General features: G+C 42.1%; 1 protein-coding gene across 3 annotated transcripts in view; it reads left to right on the forward strand.

Annotated features, from left to right (window-relative positions):
- Window positions 1-17091, forward strand: part of Ccdc68 (coiled-coil domain containing 68) — a 37322-nt gene extending 20231 nt beyond the window's left edge. Inside the window, exons 6-10 of one of the 3 annotated variants that reach the window (XM_021151082.2) lie at window positions 2872-2954; window positions 7822-7927; window positions 8878-8961; window positions 14410-14486; window positions 16605-17091. In XM_021151082.2, coding sequence (XP_021006741.1) covers window positions 2872-2954; window positions 7822-7927; window positions 8878-8961; window positions 14410-14486; window positions 16605-16662 — 408 coding nt within the window. In that variant the 3' untranslated portion in view covers window positions 16663-17091. The remainder of the gene's footprint in view (window positions 1-2871; window positions 2955-7821; window positions 7928-8877; window positions 8962-14409; window positions 14487-16604) is intronic. The other 2 variants (XM_085833532.1, XM_085833533.1) reach the window with 2 other exon arrangements.
- The last annotated feature ends 3453 nt before the right edge of the window (window positions 17092-20544 follow it).

Genomic DNA, 20544 nt, shown 5'->3' on the forward strand with positions numbered 1-20544 from the left:
CTGCCCAAGCTCCCTAATGTTTGGCTGTGGGTCTCTGCATTTGTTTCAGTTAGCTGCTTGGTGGAGCCTCTCAGAGAGGACAGTTGTCCTGTTTGTGAATCCAGCCTGACAGATACAAACACAGCCTGAGGCTCCACAGTAGTTGAAGGAGGATGGCCAGCCTGCCATGTGTCTCTATTGATCCTCTGAGAAGAGCTTGGCACATCCTCCACCCCTCAAATCGGCAGGGGTTGCTATTGCATTCATTAATGTTCCTCTCACACAGGGCACTTTTGTATCCAGTGACAGATATAGCTATCAGCAGTGCCTTCACATGTTGTATCATTGTGACAGGACTTTGACCAAAGGATGAGGCATCAAAGTGTCACAGTGTGTTCCTGTGAATTCACTACCTATGCAGCTGTGCTAATAGTTGTCCCTTCATTCACACATAGAGCTCCATGGAGACATGACTGACTGGCGTGCTCATCCAAGCTGAGTTCACAGTGGAGACGTCTCCAAGGAATCCATGGGAACAGTCACAAAAGTTAGCGCCAAAGCATCCTAACCTGTGCACCATGTAGACATGGCTGAGATCCACAGCCATCAATTTCCAACTCACAGTTCACACCAAAATACTCTTGAGGATGGACATACATTTACCTGCCTGACTCATTGAGGCATGCAGCCTCATTCGTGCAGGGATCAGAAACATATCCATTCACTTCTTAAATAACAAGAGCATACAAGGGCTGGACTTAGGCCCCTGCACATGTAGCAGATGTGCAGCATGGTCTTCATTGCACAACCCCCAACCACTGGAGCAGGGTCTTACCCTGTGTACTGGCTGGTTTTGTGTGTCAACTTGGCACAGGCTGGAGTGATCACAGAGAAAGGAGCTTCAGTTGGGGAGGTGCCTCCATGAGATCCAGCTGTGGGGGCATTTTCTCAATTAGTGATCAAGGGTGGGAGGGCCCCTTGTGGGTGGTACCATACCTGGGCTGGTAGTCTTGGGCTCTATAAGAGAGCAGGCTGAGCAAACCAGGGGAAGCAAGCCAGTAAAGAACATCCCTCCATGGCCTCTGCATCAGCTCCTGCTTCCTGACCTGCTTGAGTTCCAGTCCTGACTTCCTTTGGTGATGAACAGCAATGTGGAAGCTGTAAACTGAATAAACCCTTTCCTCCCCAACTTGCTTCTTGGTCATGATGTTTGTGCAGGAATAGAAACCCTGACTAAGACACCCTGACTCTGTTACCTGCCTATGGATCCTGCTCTCCTAACTGGGCTGTCTTGATTGGCATCAGAGGGAGAGGATGTATGTAGTCCTATAGTCACTTGAGATGCCAGGATTCATTTTGTAATAAAAACAATAGCAGGTATCTCTTAAATTCTTGCCAAAACAATTCTATGCACAATGGTTTTCCACAAGACAGTCATTATTGCTTAGACATAGCCAATAATTTGGACAAAGACTGTGAAGATCTAAAAGACCCTTGCTTCTCTGGCCTCTGCCAAGGAATTGCCAATTGAGTGAATACCCGAGGGGAAAGGAGCTTCCTGTGCCAATGTCCTCCTGGGTACAGGGGCTATCTGTGAAACTGCCCCTGATTCCTGTGGAGGGAACCCCTGCTAACACGGAGGCTCCTGCCATAAAGACCCTGAGCACGCTGTATCTGCCCTGCTTATTATGCTAGAAAGCTCTGTGAGACAGGTCACAATGAGTGTGCTTCCAGCCCTTATTACAGTGGGACTGTGAGCCAGGATGGACTCAATACTACCCCTGCTTCTGTGTGCCTGGATCCCAAGGCAGGCATGCAGATTAATTTTCAAGTTTTGGTTAAAGTTTCTTAACAGTGATAAAGCCGAAGTAGGTTAAAACCTTGGCCAAAGCTTCAAAACCAGACCTGTGGGTAGCAGGGGTTTTCTGGTTTCTGTGAGAGAGCATTGCTTTATGGGATCTTCATTTCCACGCTGTGGCGGGCAGTGATTTTAAACAGCATCACACATGTTCTGAGACTTTTCCCGTCCATTCTGCCCAGGCTGCTAGTACCAATTTTTGCCTCTTGCCGCCATTCCTGGTTCCCCCAACTTGGCAACTCAAACTCTGGTTACCCACGCTGGGCCTTTCAAGGACTTTGTCACTTCTCCCTCGGGGCGAACAGTTTGGTTTAATAAATAAATCACGGCATCTTTTCTCGGTCTTATAGTTTCTCCCGGATCCTCATTAGGAAGTAGTTTTGACATGTGTGGCCTCCAGTCCTCATTAGGGGCGTACATTTACCGTTTTACTACACAGGGACAGATGCTCTGAGAGCAGGCGGAAGCATCAAAGGCATGCAGTGGTGTCCTTGGGTAGCAACAATTCTCCTAATGTGGCAAAGAGGCAGGTGGGGAGGTACGGGAATTCACATCAGGAGAGGCCGGGCATGCTTTGTACTCCAGGTGGCATGGGGAAGGTGGGTGGGCAAAGTTACACTACCAGGGCTCCACTTTGGCAGTGGGCTGGAGAAGGAGCAAGCTCGCTCTTTCAGCTAAATGAATAAGCTATGGAGATTTTTTTTGTTTATTTTGAGACAGGCTCTCATGCATCTCAGACTGACCTTGAAGTAGCTATGTATTGGTAACTGGTCCTGATGCTCCTGTCTCTACCTCCAAAGTGCTAGGATTAACCCCATGTAGACCCCTGCCCACGTTAAACATACTAACAACACATCGCTGATTTACTTATGAAACATGAAGGACCTTGCCTGACCAGGCTCCTTGGTGGCACACGGTTACTAAGATGAGCTCTGAAGCACAGGCCATATTTCTAGCATTATAAAACACATATACTATAAACAGTTTGAGAATGTATGCACACACAAAAACTGCATCTTTTTTTTTTCTCCTAGGAAAAGAAAACGCTCTTAGAGAAAAAATTGCGTTTAGAAAGCAAGCTGTTCCAGCTGAAATCCAACGCCGCAAATCCAAAAAGGTTTGAAAGTCTAAGCGCAGCTTCTGATAGCTTTCCTGTTTGTGGCTGGGCTGGGCTGGGCTGCAGGCACAATGGATTTATGAGCCTAGAACTCTGTCTCTCTACCTTCCAATTGCTATGACCCTTTAAGACAGTTCCTTGTTTTGTGGTGACTCCAAACTATAAAATCACTTCCTTGCTACTTCATGACTCTAATTTTGATACTGTTGTGAATCGTCATGTAAATGTCTGAGATGCAGGATCTCTGATATTCGAACCCCAGAGGGGTCGTGACCCACACGTTGAGAACTACTGACCCAAAGGGAGTTGAGGAAATAGGGTGAACGCAGGGGGATGGGATGGCAAATTCCTAATATTAACAAACACTCGGGCCAAAGGACAGAAGAGTCCTGGAGAGACACTTGCAAGAGTTCATTCTTCTGACGAGTGATTTGTTCACTTCTCCATTTGCTCAATGATGCTTAGAGGTATCTTTATCCTCTGAGCGTTCGTCTCTGTGAGTGGCTATCCTCGTCACACTAGCCAGTCATCAAGTGAACCTATGATGGACTGGCACCCTTCAAATTTCCATAGAAAGTAAGAAATACTATGGAAAGCAGCCTGGGTTTGTTGGGCTGGCTTGTCCAAATTCATACATTTCAACCGGGTCTATCTCAGTCCTTACTCAGGGGGAGGCAGTATGGTCACCACATTAGCTGTCCTTCTCAGGTGTTCTTAGGAAGTCCTCTGTGATGGTAGGTCCTGATTCATAACACATTTCCCGAGACACTTTTTTCATTTCCCTTTTGACTCTAAGCTTACTATAGTCATGCTATGTTCTGTTGCTAAGATAACACACAGTCTATGTTGACATCTTTGACCTTCTAGAACTTCAATCACTGGGCTATCAGGCACTATTATGAGTCTCCAAAGGACAAATTTTCATTATCCTTTATTTATATTGCTATACAGTCATGGATATCCTTATTCCTTTATTTTTTACTTCCCCCCTTTTCTTCTCCCTTTCTTATTTTATCTCTATTTTCTCGTTTTTCTTCACACTTCTGCTTTCTTTCTGGAAGGTAATTGCATTTTTTGACCACTTATGACAAATTGCCAGAAAGAGGCTGAGCTTTAAATTGGACACACATGTTTGAAATATGCTATCATAGTATTCTGTTGTTATTTTCCTCTTTCCTATGAATAAACATGGAATCCAAGAGAGCAGAAGAGTGATAATGTACTGCTGTCTGTCTTGGTAAAGAAGGACATATGGACAGGGCAGCTTATCCATCACTTGCAGATAGTCACCGTTGAGCTTTGGTTTTTCTTTTTTCTCCTTCTTTTCTTCTTCTTCTTCTTCTTCTTCTTCTTCTTCTTCTTCTTCTTCTTCTTCTTCTTCTTCTCCTTCTCCTTCTCCTTCTCCTTCTCCTTCTCCTTCTCCTTCTCCTTCTCCTTCTCCTTCTCCTTCTCCTTCTCCTTCTCCTTCTCCTTCTCCTTCTCCTTCTCCTTCTCCTTCTCCTTCTCCTTCTCCTTCTCCTTCTCCTTCTCCTTCTCCTCCTCCTCCTCCTCCTCCTCCTCCTCCTCCTCCTCCTTCTCCTTCTCCTTCCCCTTCTCCTCCTTCCCCTTCCCCTCCTTCCCCTTCCCCTTCCCTTTCCCCTTCCCCTTCCTCTTCTTTCCCCTCCCCTTTCCCCCTTCCCTCTTCCCTCTTTCCCCTTCTCCCCCCTTTCCCCTTCTCCCCCCTTTCCCCTTCTCCCCCCTTTCCCCTTCTCCCCCCTTTCCCCTTCTCCCCCCTTTCCCCTTCTCCCCCCTTTCCCCTTCTCCCCCCTTTCCCCTTCTCCCCCCTTTCCCCTTCTCCCCCCTTTCCCCTTCTCCCCCCTTTCCCCTTCTCCCCCCTTTCCCCTTCTCCCCCCTTTCCCCTTCTCCCCACCTTTGCCCCCTTTCCCCTTCTCCCCCCTTTCCCCTTCTCCCCACCTTTGCCCCCTTTCCCCCTTTCCCCCTTTCCCCCTTTCCCCTTCTTCTTCTTCTTCTTCTTCTTCTTCTTCTTCTTCTTCTTCTTCTTCTTCTTCTTCTTCTTCTTCTTCTTCTTCTTCTTCCTCTCTCTCTGTCTCTCTGTCTCTCTGTCTCTCTGTCTCTCTCTCTCTCTCTCTCTCTCTCTCTCTCTCTCTCACACACACACACATACCCTTTTCGACCTTAAATGTAAAAGATCTTTTCCAAGTAAAACTCTGGACTTACGCAACGTTCCTTCCTATAAGAGTCCAGGTGGTCTGAATTTGATGATTTTCTTTAATATTTTTAAAAAAACTTTCTTTTTAGCAAACTTATTTTTTTCTATTAGTTCTGCTGAGTGTGAGCAATCTGTATGAAATTCTCAAAATATTTCTGAGGAAGTTTTAGAAGTTTCCTGGAGTGGAAATGAGTGCTTTGTTTCTAGAAAGGTAACTGAACATCCAGTCTTAGTTCTCAGGCTGTAGACATCAAGAACACTTTTGTTCCTTCTTACTGTTTCTTTTCTTTTAAAGATTTATTTATTATTATTCATAAGTACACTGTAGCTGTCTTCAGATGTGCTGGAAGAGGGCATCAAATCTCATTACAGGGTGGTTGTGAGCCCTCATGTGGTTGCTAGGAATGAACTCAGGACCTTCAGGAGAGCAGTCATTGCTCTTAGCTGAGGAACCATCTTTCCAGCCCCTTCTTACTGTTTCTAAGTTGTATTAAGGCTCATTGCTCACTTTGCTAGGTGACAGCAAAAGGGAAATCAGTATAAATTGGACTCTGAAACTGAAGCAATCAAAGCTTGCTTAATGAGCCACAAATAAGAAATTTCTCTTAGTCTGTGGTTAGACAGACATAAGGAAAAGACAAAAGTTAATAATAATAATAATAGTTATTATTATTATCATCATTATTATTTTTACATCCCAACAGCAGTTTCTCTTCTCTCCTTCCTCACAGTCCACACTACCCACTCCATGCAACCTTCCTTCTGCCTGTCCCTATCCACCCCTCTGTTTCTCATCAGAAAAGGGCAAGTCTCCCACGGATATCAACTAAACATGACATATCAAGTTTCTTGGTTTAAGGCTGGACAAGTAAACCCAGTAGGAGTGAAAGGGTTCCAACAGCATGCAAAAGAATCAGAGACAGCCCCTGCTTCTCCTGTTAGGAGTCTAGCAAGAAGACCAGGCTACACAACGATAACATGCACCCAGAGGACCTTGGTCAGTCCCACGTGTAGGCTCTTAGATTTTCTTAAAACTGAAATTGACTTCCTGTTGCTGCTGTCATCTCTGGTAAAGCACTTTGCAGCTTACTTACAGTACAACCATGTTTGCATGAATGTACTTCTCAAGGAAAGCCTCTGAGCTCCCAAGTGCCCAGCTCCTCAGAAGGGGTTGTTTCAATTTGCTTTCAGTATTCCCAGAAAGAGCAGAGCCTTGCATGTTGCCACGGAGGGCTTTGGTTACCCTTTCTTTCATCTCTGAAAACGTCTAATGACCTCAGATTCTAGTTTTCTTATTCCTCAATATGGCAATGAAGGAGACGCCATGCAGACGAGCTGCCTACTGGCTTGGTTTTCATGACTTACCCAGCCTGCTTTCTCCTGGAACTCAGGACAACCTGCTTAGATTTTTATTAATCGAGAAAACCGCCTCCAGGCTTGCCCACCGGCCAGTCTGATGGATGCACTTTCTCAGGTTTGCCTCATTCTGCGCAAATCACTTCAGCTTGGGTCGAGTTTACAAACCCCTAACCTCACGTGCAGTTAAAGCCCTATGTCTCAACAGAGCACCCAGAGTCCTTGCTCTTTACTTTTTGGAGATGCAAATCAGACCACTAAGCACACCATGGTCACTCTCTTTCTTCACTATTCTGCCTTCACTGGAGGATCTTTTATGTTTTAGCATCAACTTCCATAGCCTTCTGCACCCTGCAACTCCCTCATACCCTGCAATGAGTTTAGAATGTTCTCTGTTGAGGCTCTACACCCTCCCATCCTCCAAATCTCTTCAACAGTTCTCCCTCTCCAGAATCTGTGCATCCATCCCCCTCAGATGTCAGCTGACATGTTTGCCTGTCCCCAGCCTTCCTGAATCCCAAGAATTGCTGACTGTCTAGCTTGGGGCTTCTTTCATTTTCAGTTTGGACTGTCTGTAGACCTGAGAGTCCATGGTCCTTGGTGTGATCATGAAATGTCCTCACAAGGTTCCTTTGCCCTGGTAACGAACTTGCTCATGCTGAATCCCAGAGAGAACTCAAATCTGATGTTGATGTGAACCAATGCATCAGTAGCCGTTCCTTGAACATGGATTTCAGGAATGATGAGATGGCTGAGAGTTTACAGTCTGCTCTGTTCCAATCAGAGGAGTATAAATGTTTCTACCCAGAATCCATATCCAGCTTATTTTCACTCCCAACTCCTTGCCATGAACATGGAAAGGAAAAACACATTGATGTATATGTAATTGGTTAATTCCTGCTGCCTCTTTCTAAGACAAAGACCAGGGTTTGCATTTCTGCTATGGACTGGACCCTTTAAAGGACCCGGTTACAGAAACAGAGGCTAGCTACCACATTCAATTTTACACTGGTCCAGGGACTCCAAACTCAGGTCCTCAAATTTACATGGCAAACACTTTTAGCCAATGATCTCTTTCCTCATCCAGAAGCAGTTTGTGACCTCAATTCTTATCTCACCCATGGTCATAGGCAAACAGAGAGCAGACCTTTTCCGTGTGTGTGTGTGTGTGTGTGTGTGTGTGTGTGTGTGTGGTGTGTGGATACCTGGGATCTTAGCCACACAAGGCTCAACAGAAAGAGGGGAGGGCTAGAGTAGCAAAAAATCCTTCATTTCCCCCACCCACCTTTGTGTGCATTTCAGTTGCCAGGATCTTCAAACGGAGATTTCCATCCTCCAGGAGCAGATCTCCCATTTGCAGTTTGTGATCCACTCCCAGCACCAGAACCTGCGCAGCATCATCCAGGAGGTCAGACTAACAAGCACATTTCTCAGCTAGATCACAGGTTTACAGTGCAAAAGGCCAAAGCTGGACCACTTGGCATGCTAGGCTCCATGGCTTGCCTTCTCACTGATGTACCCTTTTGGTTTCTTAGGCAACCTGGCTCCTGGCTCCGGGCTCCTCTTGTCTAGAATGTCAACTCCTTTCAGCTTCTATAGGAAGAGAGTTTGAGAAAGTGGTCTTAACTGCTTTTTAGATGTCTTAGTTGTACAAGCAGATGTGTTCTGAGTCAGATGGTGTTCACTATTATATGGAGGACTGTAGGGGATTCAAACCTTTCTTAAGTAATCAGGTTTTTTGGAGTGTGTGTGTGATTTTTATTTTTAATTTAATAATTTTGATTGACTACGCCTTGAGTATGCTAGCTAAGTGCTCCAGCACCGAGCCATAGCCACAGCCCCATTTTACTTGTATTCTTGAGATACGGTCTTCTTCAATTGACCACAGTAGTCTAGGAATTGCTTTGCAGTCCAGGCTAGCCATGGTTTTGGAATCTTCCTGCTTCAGCTTTCTGGGTAGCTGGACTTTCAGGTCTGACAAGACTTGACTGTTTCATACTCATATCCCCATAAACAGTGAATCCAGCTATTTCAGAGCAGGAATGCTTTTCCTCAACAAGTTCTTCCCCAGTGTGAAATACCTGCTACCTGCTTCAGCCTTCCTCCTCCTCTGAACCTGCTGGCTTTTTCTGTAGGCATCTTTCTCCTATAAATGAGAAGGGAGAGTGGGACCTCTGATCGTTTCCTCCCTGGGTGCCAATTTGGCTTGCTATCTTAAAGTGGCCTGCTGGGTCTGCTCATGCTGTGGGATTGTCTTTCTATTTGAGGAACATCATTTGACCATAGCAATTCTTTGCTAATGTTAACTATCCCTCATGGTCTGACAGGGTTTCCCAAATTGTTCTTCCCGATTTCTAGATGGAAGGATTAAAAAATACTTTAAAGGAGCAAGATACAAAAATTGAAAATTTGAAAGAAAAGGTCACCCTGCTTGAAGCCCAGGTAAGAAGAGAGTCTGCTCTGTATATGTCTGTGTTGGTACATGTATGTGTAAATGTATGCCAGTGTGTAAATGATAAACTACCACCTATGTATATGCTTGTGCACGGTTTTGTGCCTATTTGACTTTGAATGTTCTTGTGTGTCATATTGCCTCTGACTGTGTCTCTAGGTAAGTACATGTACCCTGTGTTTACGCATGAGTCTTCCGTGTCTTTATCAGTGTATCCGAACATGCTATGCATGGGAAAATATAGCTCACTTTCACTATTACGTTATGACTAATTTATTATTGAACAAACATTACCTCATTTTTATTAGATTTAGACAGTAAATAAATGTTAAAGGTTCATCCGCATTGTCCCTGGATAGGTACTGTATTGGCAAGACAAGACCGTACTTGGGCTAAGGCTTGGTCAAGGCTTCTCTTGTGTAGAGTCTCTAGCCCGAAGGTAAGGCTTCTTGACTCCTTTTCCCATCCTTCTTCCTGAACAGTGACTCCTTCATCTGCACCCCTCCTGGATTTGCCTCCAGGCTTAATTGCATCCCAAAGTCTGGTAATGTCATGCTTTTCAGTGTTCCTCCATCTCAGTGTAAACTGACTTGCTTTTCCTGGAAGTGGGTTGGACAAGTGGTGTGAGCTGGATTTCCTTCACAGTAGAAGATTCTTTGCAACGGCAAAATCAAGGGGTTGCCACGTGGAAGCTATATAAAAAAATGATTATTAAAAACTTAAAATAATTTTACAATTGCACTAAATTCCACTTTCGTTAGTTTTGACTCAACAACTCATCATGGACAGCCATTTTAAATTAAATATTATTATAAGGCATTAAAAATCAAAACAAAATAAAAAAAAGCAGAAACAATGTATTTTAATTTCCTGTGAGAGACATGGTTTTGTTCCTAAGCAGTCATTTTCTCTCCTGTAAAATCAATCCTTCCTGACTTTGCACAGTAAGATTCCATCTGCTTCAGACACTTCACAGTGATGATAGCCTTCAGTGTTTTCTTAGATTCTCTGAGTATAGCTGAACCCTGGTCTTTATGTTCTGAACTTTTATTTTCTTTAGTAGATATTTTTTTTCCTTGTCAGCACTATAATCATTCCCTTGGAGCTACAAAAGCTATAAAAGCACAAGCATTGTGTATGTGTGTGTGTATGTGTGTGTGTGTGTGTATGTGTGTGTGGTGTGTGTGTGTATGTGTGTGTTTGAGTGTTGTGTATGCCTACACACACACACACACACACACACACACACACACACATGACCTGGGGCTTACTACACAACCAAGGATGACCTTTAATTTTGGATATTCCTGCCACTACACCCTGCCCCCTGAGTGTTGGTTGAGATTATATGTCTGTCTAAAGATTATAAGATGCTTAGGGTGGAATTCAGGTCTTTATGCATGTTTAATTATCAAAGGTACTCCAGGAGAAAGTCTTTTCCCCCTTCCTTCCTTCTTTCCTTCCTTCCTTTCTTCCTTCCTTCTTTCCTTCCTTTCATATATTTTAAAAGTGGTGAATGAAATTCAGAGAAAATAGGAAATTTTTAAAAAAGATACTCAGTGTCTTAATTACTGTTCTATTGTGAAGAGACACCATGACTAGCTTTAAAGAGAAAACATCTAATTGGAGGCTGCTTACATAATTGGTCTATGTTCATCATGGTGGGGATTGTGGTAGAAGACAGGATGCATGGTAGAACAGTAGTTGAGAGCCTACATCCTCAACTGCAGGCAGAGGACAGAGCAAGACTTGACCTGGAATGAGTTTTTGAAACCTTTAAATCCATCTCCAGTGTCACAGCTCTTCCAAAAAGGCCACACATTCCATCTTCCTAAATAGTCAACTAGAAACCAAACACTCAAATATTAGCCTATGGGAGCCATTCTCATCCAAGCCACAGCACTCAAGCAAACTGCAGGTCACTGCAGTTGAGTGTCCTTGACTTTAAAGCACATGACCTACTCTAGTATCTACTTAGGTGGTCAGATAAGTGTATGTGTAGGCACATGCATATCAATATGTGTAGCATCCATATAAGCACTTGCATTTACTGATTAGAAGTGAATAGTTAGGACTGGAAAAACAATTCAGTAGTTAAGAGGTCTTGTTACTCTTACAGAAGCAGAAGCCTGGGATTCAATTCTCAGTAACCACATTGTATCGCACAACTGTCCATAGCACCAGTTCCTGGGAAGCAAATGGCTTCTTCCACCCTCGGGGAACACCAGGCATGAATGCTTGGCACAGACATTAGATGCGCATACAAGCAAAGCACTCACAGGCATAAAATAAAAAATAAATATATCTAAGAAGAACAAGAGATATGAATAGTTATGTTAAAGTTACGTAATAATGCATTTGTCTTTGCCATTATCTAAGTTACTATATTGAGCGCTTTTGATTTTGCTCTTAGCATTGAAGTCATCGACGTATTCCCTCATAGTTTTCTCTTCATTTCATCTTCATGTTTGTTCCTTTCCTCTAACTGGGGGATAAGATTGACTCCTAAACTCTACTTTAAAAATATTCTGTTCGGCCTTTTTTTTTTTTTTTAGGTTTTTCGAGACAGGGTTTCTCTGTGTAGCCCTGGCTGTCCTGGCACTCACTTTGTAGACCAGGCTGGCCTTGAACTCAGAAATTCGCCTGCCTCTGCCTCCCAAGTGCTGGGATTAAAGGCGTGCGCCACCACGCCCGGCTCTGTTCGGCCTTTTAAAACTCTTTGAAATATCAGAAAAAAAAATTGTGTTAAACACAACCCAAATAAATGTCTTTCTTTCCACTGTTCCATGTCTTTCATCGGCTTAATTTATAGTTTCAAAATTCCGATTCGATTCCCTGCATTTCTAACTCCCAATGATCCATTCATAGGGAATGATGTCTTCAGAAATCACTGCCTCTTCTAAATATTAAAGATTATATTACTTTAGGAAATCATTGTTACCCTTAAAATACAATTCATACAAAATGTCAATAAAAAATTAAGTGTCCAAAGTGCTTTACCAGAATACCATTGCCAATGAACTGCTATAGGATAAAGTCATGATAATAGTAGACATAGTCTGGCCAGTGGTATGTAGGTTTATAATGTGTGTGATGTAATGAAGAGTTAGGCACATGGCTGTCTTAAGGGAAAAATTAGAAAAGATTAGGAATGGAGACTAAGATTGGGTGAAAAATTCAGCATTCATGTTGAAACTCAACAGTCCATGTCTCCTGCTTGTGTTTGGGACCCAACTTGAGTAAGCAGGGATTTGTTTGGGGGAAATATCCAAACAGCTTCCACATAATTGTCTAATCAGAGTACATTTTTATTCCAATGAAGGCTGTCAGTGTACGACTGTATTTTCAACTGCTTAGTTGTGTGTGAGATACTGAAAACTATCACTTTTCTCAGCCTCATACTTGACCTATGGTATGAGCTTGCATTTATGTGTGCATACATTACATTGGTCTCCTAGTAGGAGGTAATGTTCATTATCATTTTGTCATAGCGGAAGTATATTTTCAAGATGAGATGTACATGCTTAACACTTGAGATACGACAATGAAATAGTGTCTAATGACGCTGTCCCCTTCATCCATCTTAAAGCTCTCCTCAAAATTCTTTTTTTTAATTCTAGTTAGCCCTTTTTATTATTATTGTTTTTATTAGGTATTTTCTTCATTTACATTTCCAATGCTATCCCAAAAGTCCCTCATACCCTCCCCCCCCACCTCCCCTACCCACCCACTCCCACTTCTCGGCCCTGGCGTTCCCCTGTACTGAGGCATATAAAGTTTGCAAGACCAATGGGCCTCTATTTCCACTGATGGCTGACTAGGCCATCTTCTGATACATAGCTGGACACAGTGATTTATCCTTAACTCACTACTTCTCAAAATCGACCCACCCTTAATGGGCTAGCTGTTTTTTTATTAGACTCATCTGTAGACACTTGGGTTGTGATTCTACGTGTCCTCAGGGATGGAGACTATGTAGAGCCCACAAGTTCCCAGGTGATATTGTTGACCCTGGGCTTGCAGGGTAGGAATAACAGCCATGTGGTTTTTCCCTGTTCTACTTCACCAATTCCCCCTTTGCCTTCAAGGTCCAGGTTCAGTCTCTATGTGTATGAAAACACCATAAATTATTCCACTCACTCTGGTTTACATCTTTTACACTCTGGTTTTACATCTTTTCTGTAATCATCAGTTACTAATTGCTTTATGACATCTCTTAAATTGTTTTTGATTTATTTTATCACTTCAATGATAATATGCATCTTACAACTTGAAAGAGAAATTTCTGATGCTATCACTGGCTTCTTATACCCCCTGGTATTGGATTAGTGATGTACATGTGACAGATACTGTATTTCTGGGGTGGGTTGGGTATGAGGCTCAATGGCTAGTTCAGTTGACTGTTGAATTTTTTTCAGTTACATTTTTATTATACCCGGACTCCCTTCAGACACTCTTAAATATCTGTACCTATTGCAATAATTGCTTATTCACTTGCAAAGTGGGGAGGCTGAGTTAAATTTTGTGGTCACAGTGAAAAATAATGTCTTACAGGGAAAAGAAAATGGGCTGTTGTGTTAAATAGCCTGCCGACAGGCCACAGCTGGGTGTGAGGGCTGCATGCACTACCTGGGGTTTACCCAAAGCAGCTACTTTGTCAACTTGAGTTTGTTTAGTCTTATTCTGTTTAAAAAATGTGTATTAACATGTGTATTAACTTTATATAATCTATATTATATATTATAAAGAGTCTTTTAATAAATAATACATTGTCTAGAGCTGAGTCAATCATATGAAGGGGAGTAATGTATATAAAATACCTGACAAAGGTCTCATATCCTAGGCATTCATTAATTTTCTAACTTCTATCAAAATTGATGTCTGTTCCTCAAAACGTTGCATTTTAATGTCCGCTTTCTTAAAACTAGTGGCTTCTCTGAATCAATATGTACCATTGACCATATGTTTCTGTTTCTTATAGTAACTTATATAAGAAAGGCAACACTGATAGCTTTACCAGGAGTATAGACATCAAGAAAGTTGAACATGCAGACCCCATGAACTATTAAGAAGACATTGTGCCTATTTTTATAGGGTTTTTAATCAAGAGCTTGCATCAGAAAGAAAATCATCTAATCAATATCATGTGTATTACTAAGATTATTTTCATTTGCCTATGAAAAGGAATCTTTATAAGCTCAAATAGTTCAAAGGTTGAATTTCAGCGTACTATATTCTAACCCCTTGGAACATTATGTAATTTTCAGGGTGCATTTACAGATTGTTTGCCTTGGTCTTAATGGAATAATTATAGCAAGTATCCTCTATCTGTAGGCAGGAGGCTGGGGATGGGGGGTGCAGCAGAGCGTGAGCTTTGTGGACTGAGGCAATTTGTGGATTTGCTGTCTGATCTCTCTCCTTATGGTTTCCAATTTTAGAATAAAGAACTCAAAACCAGGGTGGCACATTGGACTGAAACACCTAGGACCTCGGTATCTAAGGCCATCTCCACAAGGTAACAGTTTCTCCCTTTTAGTCCCATCTTCCACCTTAAATTCTAGCCAGAAACTCCCTTAAAGACACCCACAGAGGTGTGTCTCCTCAGTTCTTCTAAACCCATCAGGTTGATGATGACGATTAACCAACACACCATTTATCACCCAAATACTGTTCAGCATTGCCTGTTATTATCCACTACTGAGTACTTGCGGCTGGATAAATTGATACTGAATAAATAAATGCAAATCTTCTCCCCCTTCTCTGCTTTAAACCAAGCTCAAACTTGACTTCAGAACTTTCTCTACTCTCCCTCCTCCTCAGCTGTTCTGTTCTTTGTGCCATTGATAGATGTTTTAATCATGAGTTGTTAGCCGTTTCTAGAATTTTCATTAGCTCTCAGCCAAATGGATTGTAAGTATTCCCAGGAAAGGACCAGGTCGTTCTGTTTCTTTTTATTTTCTGTACTGCTAGGACATAAAACTTCAAAAACTACCAGCTACCAATGGATGATTCCAAGCAGTGATAATGACCAAAGGAAGCAATCAAACAAAACGCTACTTCAAACCAGACAGATTGCTTTGTGTCTGGTATTTATTGTTGTTGGCTGAAGTAGAATTTGAATCTGGACTTCAGTCTCATTTCCATAAGCTTTAGGAAATGTTCATTTAAGAGAAAGCATAGCTTGTAATTACACGAATCATTTAAAAAGTGATTAAAAACTTCCTGTTCTAGCTGCTTTTGAATTCCACTCTCTGGTCCCTACAGGAAAAGGATCTCATTTTCTGAGACTCTCGGGCACAGGCCTAAGGTGGAAAATCAGACTCGCTATGATTAACATTAGTCTAGGAATTCAGACAGATTCATCTCTCTCTCTTTAAAACTCCTAGCAACAATGATTCAGTTTGCTAATGCTGTACATAATTAGAGAGTAGAGATGAAGCCATTTTGAATCAAGTCCTCTCAGATCTCCAGGTGCGGAATTTTCAACTTGTTGGTCACTGGCTTTGCAACTCCTAAAAAGAAGAAAGAATTAAGCCCTAGAGGCACTGAAAGAGAAAGCCAGCTTTCCCAGAGAAGGGAGGCTGGTTAGTTTTGTTTTCTGCCTTGCATAACTGCTTTCTAGACCTTGATGAGCGTCGTGTCAGAGTCAAGCGGCTTTGACTCCGGGGAAATCGAGCCAGAGTGGGGTGGAGGAGGAAGTGCTGGGCGTACCTATTAACAGTGCTGTATCGATTTACCATGATTTTGCATGGGATGCTGCAAATCTGACTGGTAAAGAGAGAGATACCCTGGGAAGACAGTTTCATTGGTGCTGTCTTTTAGCTACACGTAATTAACAGCTCAAGATTACATTGTTAATGACGTCTTCTTTTTTCTTTCTATGACTTGGAAAAAGTCAACTAAGAGGAACTTCCTAACGGAAATATTGAAACTAGATATTTTGTCGTTGTGGTGGTGGTGGTTTTTGAGACAGAGTTTCTCTGTGTAGTCCTGGCTGTCCTTGAACTCACTCTGTAAACCAGACTGACCTTGAACTCAGAAATTCACCTGCCTCTGCCTCCCAAATGCTGAGATTAAAGGCATGTGCCACCCTGCCCAGCAAAACTAGACATTTTTTTTGTTTCTTTTGTAAACATAAAAGTTCAAATGTTAAGGACATAAAGTCTGTCCTTCATTTTCAAAATAGAGTTGGGGAGCTGCTTTAAGAACAGATGCAGGTATTTACAGCCAACCACTGGACTGAGGCTGGGGATCCCTATGGAAGAGTTAGTGGAAGGGTTGAAGGAGCAACCCCATAGGAAGATCAACAGTGTCATTAACATGGACGTTTGCATATTTCCACTGAGTTGAAAGGCTCCAACTCTCGACCTTCTCCCACACTGCTTCACACCTGCCCAGTTCAACCTAGATACAATTGTTGATAATAAATGCTGTCTGATTCTACTATATCCCAAGGGGGATTCATCAGGACAGATACATTAATGGCTGTCTCTAAGATAAGATTTTGCAGTATAGTGGTAGTTGAAGCCTACCTCATCTAGGCCTAACCCTAGATAATGATGGTAGAGTTATTGTCTTACTAGGCTCTACCTTGTTCCACTTTGATAATTTATGTTGTTTTATTTGTCTACAGTGAGTTGAAGACTGAAGGTGCTTCTCCTTATTTGATGTTAGTTCGGCTACGAAAATGAACTGGCGGGATGCAGCTCTGATAGAGAAGGACTTGTATAGATTTTAGTTATTCCTGAAAATGCAGTTTCAGCTCCCAAGTTGAAATGACATCATGCCAGTATTTATCTAAATGTAACTTAGTATACATCAATAACATCACAGGAAGGTAAAATTACAAGCAATTCAACAAATGTCTACTAGAGAGAAGAAACTTTTCCCCCCAAAATAACTTAAAAAGCCAAGGAAGGAGGAGCTTTCCCACACGGAAGATGAATTCTGCTTTAAACCTAAAAAAATGAAATTTGAATCTGTATCATCAAATATTTTACAAACGGGACTCTTTTAAGGTTGTAGATTTGACCTCTGATAGTGGTTTGTATATGTATAAATAAATGGAAGTATGTAAATATGTATATGGATGAATGATGTAATTTAATTTGACATTTAGGTAATAAATATCTTACCATGCCACAGTCTCATGTCCTGCCATGTGGTTAAGAGAATTGATTTATCTCTACCAGTTGGTATGAAGAAGAACTCAGAGAATCTTCAGGGATCATTTGACACCAAACACTGTCCTCTGAGGCTGAGAATGGTGGCTGCCTGGTTGCCTGGCACCACTTTAGAAAGGCTACTGCTTTTCAGATGTTCTAGACTGCCAGAGGAAAACCACCCACATAAACACATGGCTGTAAGTGGCCCACTTTGCTTCGTTACTGATTTTCTCCTTGATATTAATGCTATCTAAGATGACTATGTAGAAGGGTAGAACACAGTGCTATTACCACGTATTGCCATCATGACATAAGCAGTACAGTTCAGTGGAGCAATGGCTGCTATCTAAGCAAGGAGCAATTGCAGTTTGTGAGCTGGAATGTTTGTTCAGGTGTTTTTGTGAAAGTGTCTTCAGATCCTGATGGATGCTTCCATTTAAGGTGAGGCTTGTGGGTGCGATGGGTAAGAATGAACCTCGGGAGTGCTGACACTCAGGAGAGCAGGCCATGCCTCTGTTGAATAAACAGAAAGAGAGAGAGAGAGACAGAGACAGAGACACAGAGACACAGAGACAGAGACAGAGACAGAGACAGAGACAGAGACAGAGACAGAGGCACTGGGTCATTCTCTTAGTTTGGGTGATTATCACTAAGATGAAATGCCATGACCAAAGTGAGTTGGAGAGGAGAGTGTTTATTTGGCTTACACTTCCAGATCATAATCCATCACTGCAGGAAGTCACGACTGGAATTCAAACAGGGCTGGAACCTGGAAACATGAGCTGGTGCAGATGCCATGGAGGGATGCTGCTCATTGACCTGCTCGCCATGGTTTGCTCAGCCTGCTTTCTTATTAACTACAGGGCCCCCAGCTCAGGGATGGCCCCACCCACAGTGTACTGTGTTCTCTCCCACTCATCACTAATTGAGGAAACAAATCTTATAGAGACATTCTCTGAATTGAGGCTTCCTCCTCTCTGATGACTCTAGCTTGTGTCAAGCTGACACAACACTAGCAGGTACAGTCACACAAAAGGGAAATTCCCCTTAGGCTTTTGGTTATCCTCTCAAGAAAGATGCTTCCAATCTATCCAAGTGCCTTGTGAAATACCTTGCTTTTTAAGTGTTTAACGGCATGTACAAGTGAAAGAACATGGTGTTTTCATAAATCTATCCAGGCACTGCAATCTTGGAAATGTTTTATAACCCATTTTTATGGTGTTTTGCTGACATGCCTATTGTTTGCTAGATTTTCTAAGATGACTTTTAGATTTATTCATTTTATTTTCTTTGTAGGAATGTTTTGCCTTCATGTATGTATTTGTACCATGTGCATTCCTGGTGCTAGTGGAGTTCAGAAGAGGTCACCAGAGCCCTGGTTGAAAATGCTGTCTTTCTTCCACTGGATGATTTTAGCTCCCTTGTCGAAGATCAAGTGACCATAGGTGTGTGGGTTCATTTCTGGGTCTTGAATTCTATTCCATTGGTCTACTTGTCTGTCACTATACCAGTACCATGCAGTTTTTATCACAATTGCTCTGTAGTAAAGCTTTAGGTCAGGCATGGTGATTCCACCTCAGGTTCCTTTATCCTTGAGAAGAGTTTTTGCTATCCTAGGTTTTTTGTTATTCCAGATGAATTTGGAGATTGTTCTAATTCCTTGAAGAATTGAGTTGGAATTTTGATGGGGATTGCATTGAATCTGTAGATTGCTTTTGGCAAGATAGCCATTTTTACAATGTTGATACTGCCAATCCATGAGCATGGGAGATCGTTCCATCTTCTGAGTTCTTCTTTAATTTCTTTCTTCAGAGACTTGAAGTTCTTATCATACAGACCTTTCACTTCCTTAGTTAGAGTCACACCAAGATATTTTATATTTTTTGTGACTATTGAGAAGGGTGTTGTTTCCCTGATTTCTTTCTCAGCCTGTATAATCTTTGTGTAGAGAAAGGCCATTGACTTGTTTGAGTTAATTTTATATCCAGCTACTTCACCGAAGATGTTTATCAGGTTTAGGAGTTTTCTGGTGGAATTTTTAGGGTCAATTATATATACTATCATATCATCTGCAAAAAGTGATATTTTGACTTCATCTTTTCCAATTTGTATCCCCTTGATCTCCTTTTGTTGTCGAATTGCTCTGGCTAGGACTTCAAGTACTATGTTGAATAGGTAGGGAGAAAGTGGGCAGCCTTGTTTAGTCCCTGATTTTAGTGGGATTGCTTCCAGCTTCTCACCATTTACTTTGATGTTGGCTACTGGTTTGCTGTAGATTGCTTTTATCATGTTTAGGTATGGGCCTTGAATTCCTGATCTTTCCAAGACTTTTTTCATGAATGAGTGTTGGATCTTGTGGAATGCTTTTTCTGCATCTAGGGAGATGATCATGTGGTTTTTGTCTTTGAGTTTGTTTACATAATGGATTACCTTGATGGATTTTCGTATATTAAACCATCCCTGCATCCCTGGAATAGAATGAGTTGGGTAGAGTACCTTCTACTTCTATTTTGTGGAATAGTTTGTGAAGAACTGGGATTAGATCTTCTTTGAAGGTCTGATAGAACTCTGCACTAAACCCATCTGGTCCTGGGCTTTTTTTAGTTGGGAGACTATTAATGACTGCTTCTATTTCTTTGGGGGATATAGGGCTGTTTAGATCATTAACCTGATCTTGATTCAACTTTGGTACCTGGTATCTGTCTAGGAACTTCTCCATTTCATCCAGGTTCTCCAGTTTTGTTGAGTATAGCCTTTGGTAGAAGGATCTGATGGTGTTTTGGATGTCTTCAGGATCTGTTGTTATGTCTCCCTTTTCATTTCTGATTTTGTTAATTAGGATGCTGTCCCTGTGCCCTCTAGTGAGTCTAGCTAAGGGTTTATCTATCTTATTGATTTTCTCAAAGAACCAACTCCTCGTTTGGTTAATTCTTTAAATAGTTCTTTTTTTTTAATTTTTAAAATATTTTTTTATTACGTATTTTCCTCAATTACATTTCCAATGCTATCCCAAAAGTCCCCCATACCCTCCCCCCCCACAACTTCCATACCCACCCATTCCCATTTTTTTGCCCTGGCGTTCCCCTGTACTGGGGCATATAAACTTTGCATGTTCAATGGGCCTCTCTTTTCAGTGATGGCTGACTAGGCCATCTTTTGATATTTATGTAGCTAGAGTCAAGAGCTCCAGGGTACTGGTTAGTTCATAATGTTGTTGCACCTACAGGGTTGCAGATCTCTTTAGCTCCTTGGATACTTTCTCTAGCTCCTCCATTGGGGGCCCTGTGATCCATCCAATAGCTGACTGTGAGCATCCACTTATGCGTTTGTTCTTCTTGTTTCCACTTGGTTGATTTCCCCCCTGAGTTTGATTATTTCCTGCGGTCTACTCCTCTTGGGTGAATTTGC

This window comes from Mus caroli, unplaced genomic scaffold, assembly GCF_978045245.1.
Source record: "Mus caroli unplaced genomic scaffold, Mus_caroli_1 scaffold_19, whole genome shotgun sequence".
Classification (NCBI taxonomy): Eukaryota; Metazoa; Chordata; class Mammalia; order Rodentia; family Muridae; genus Mus; species Mus caroli.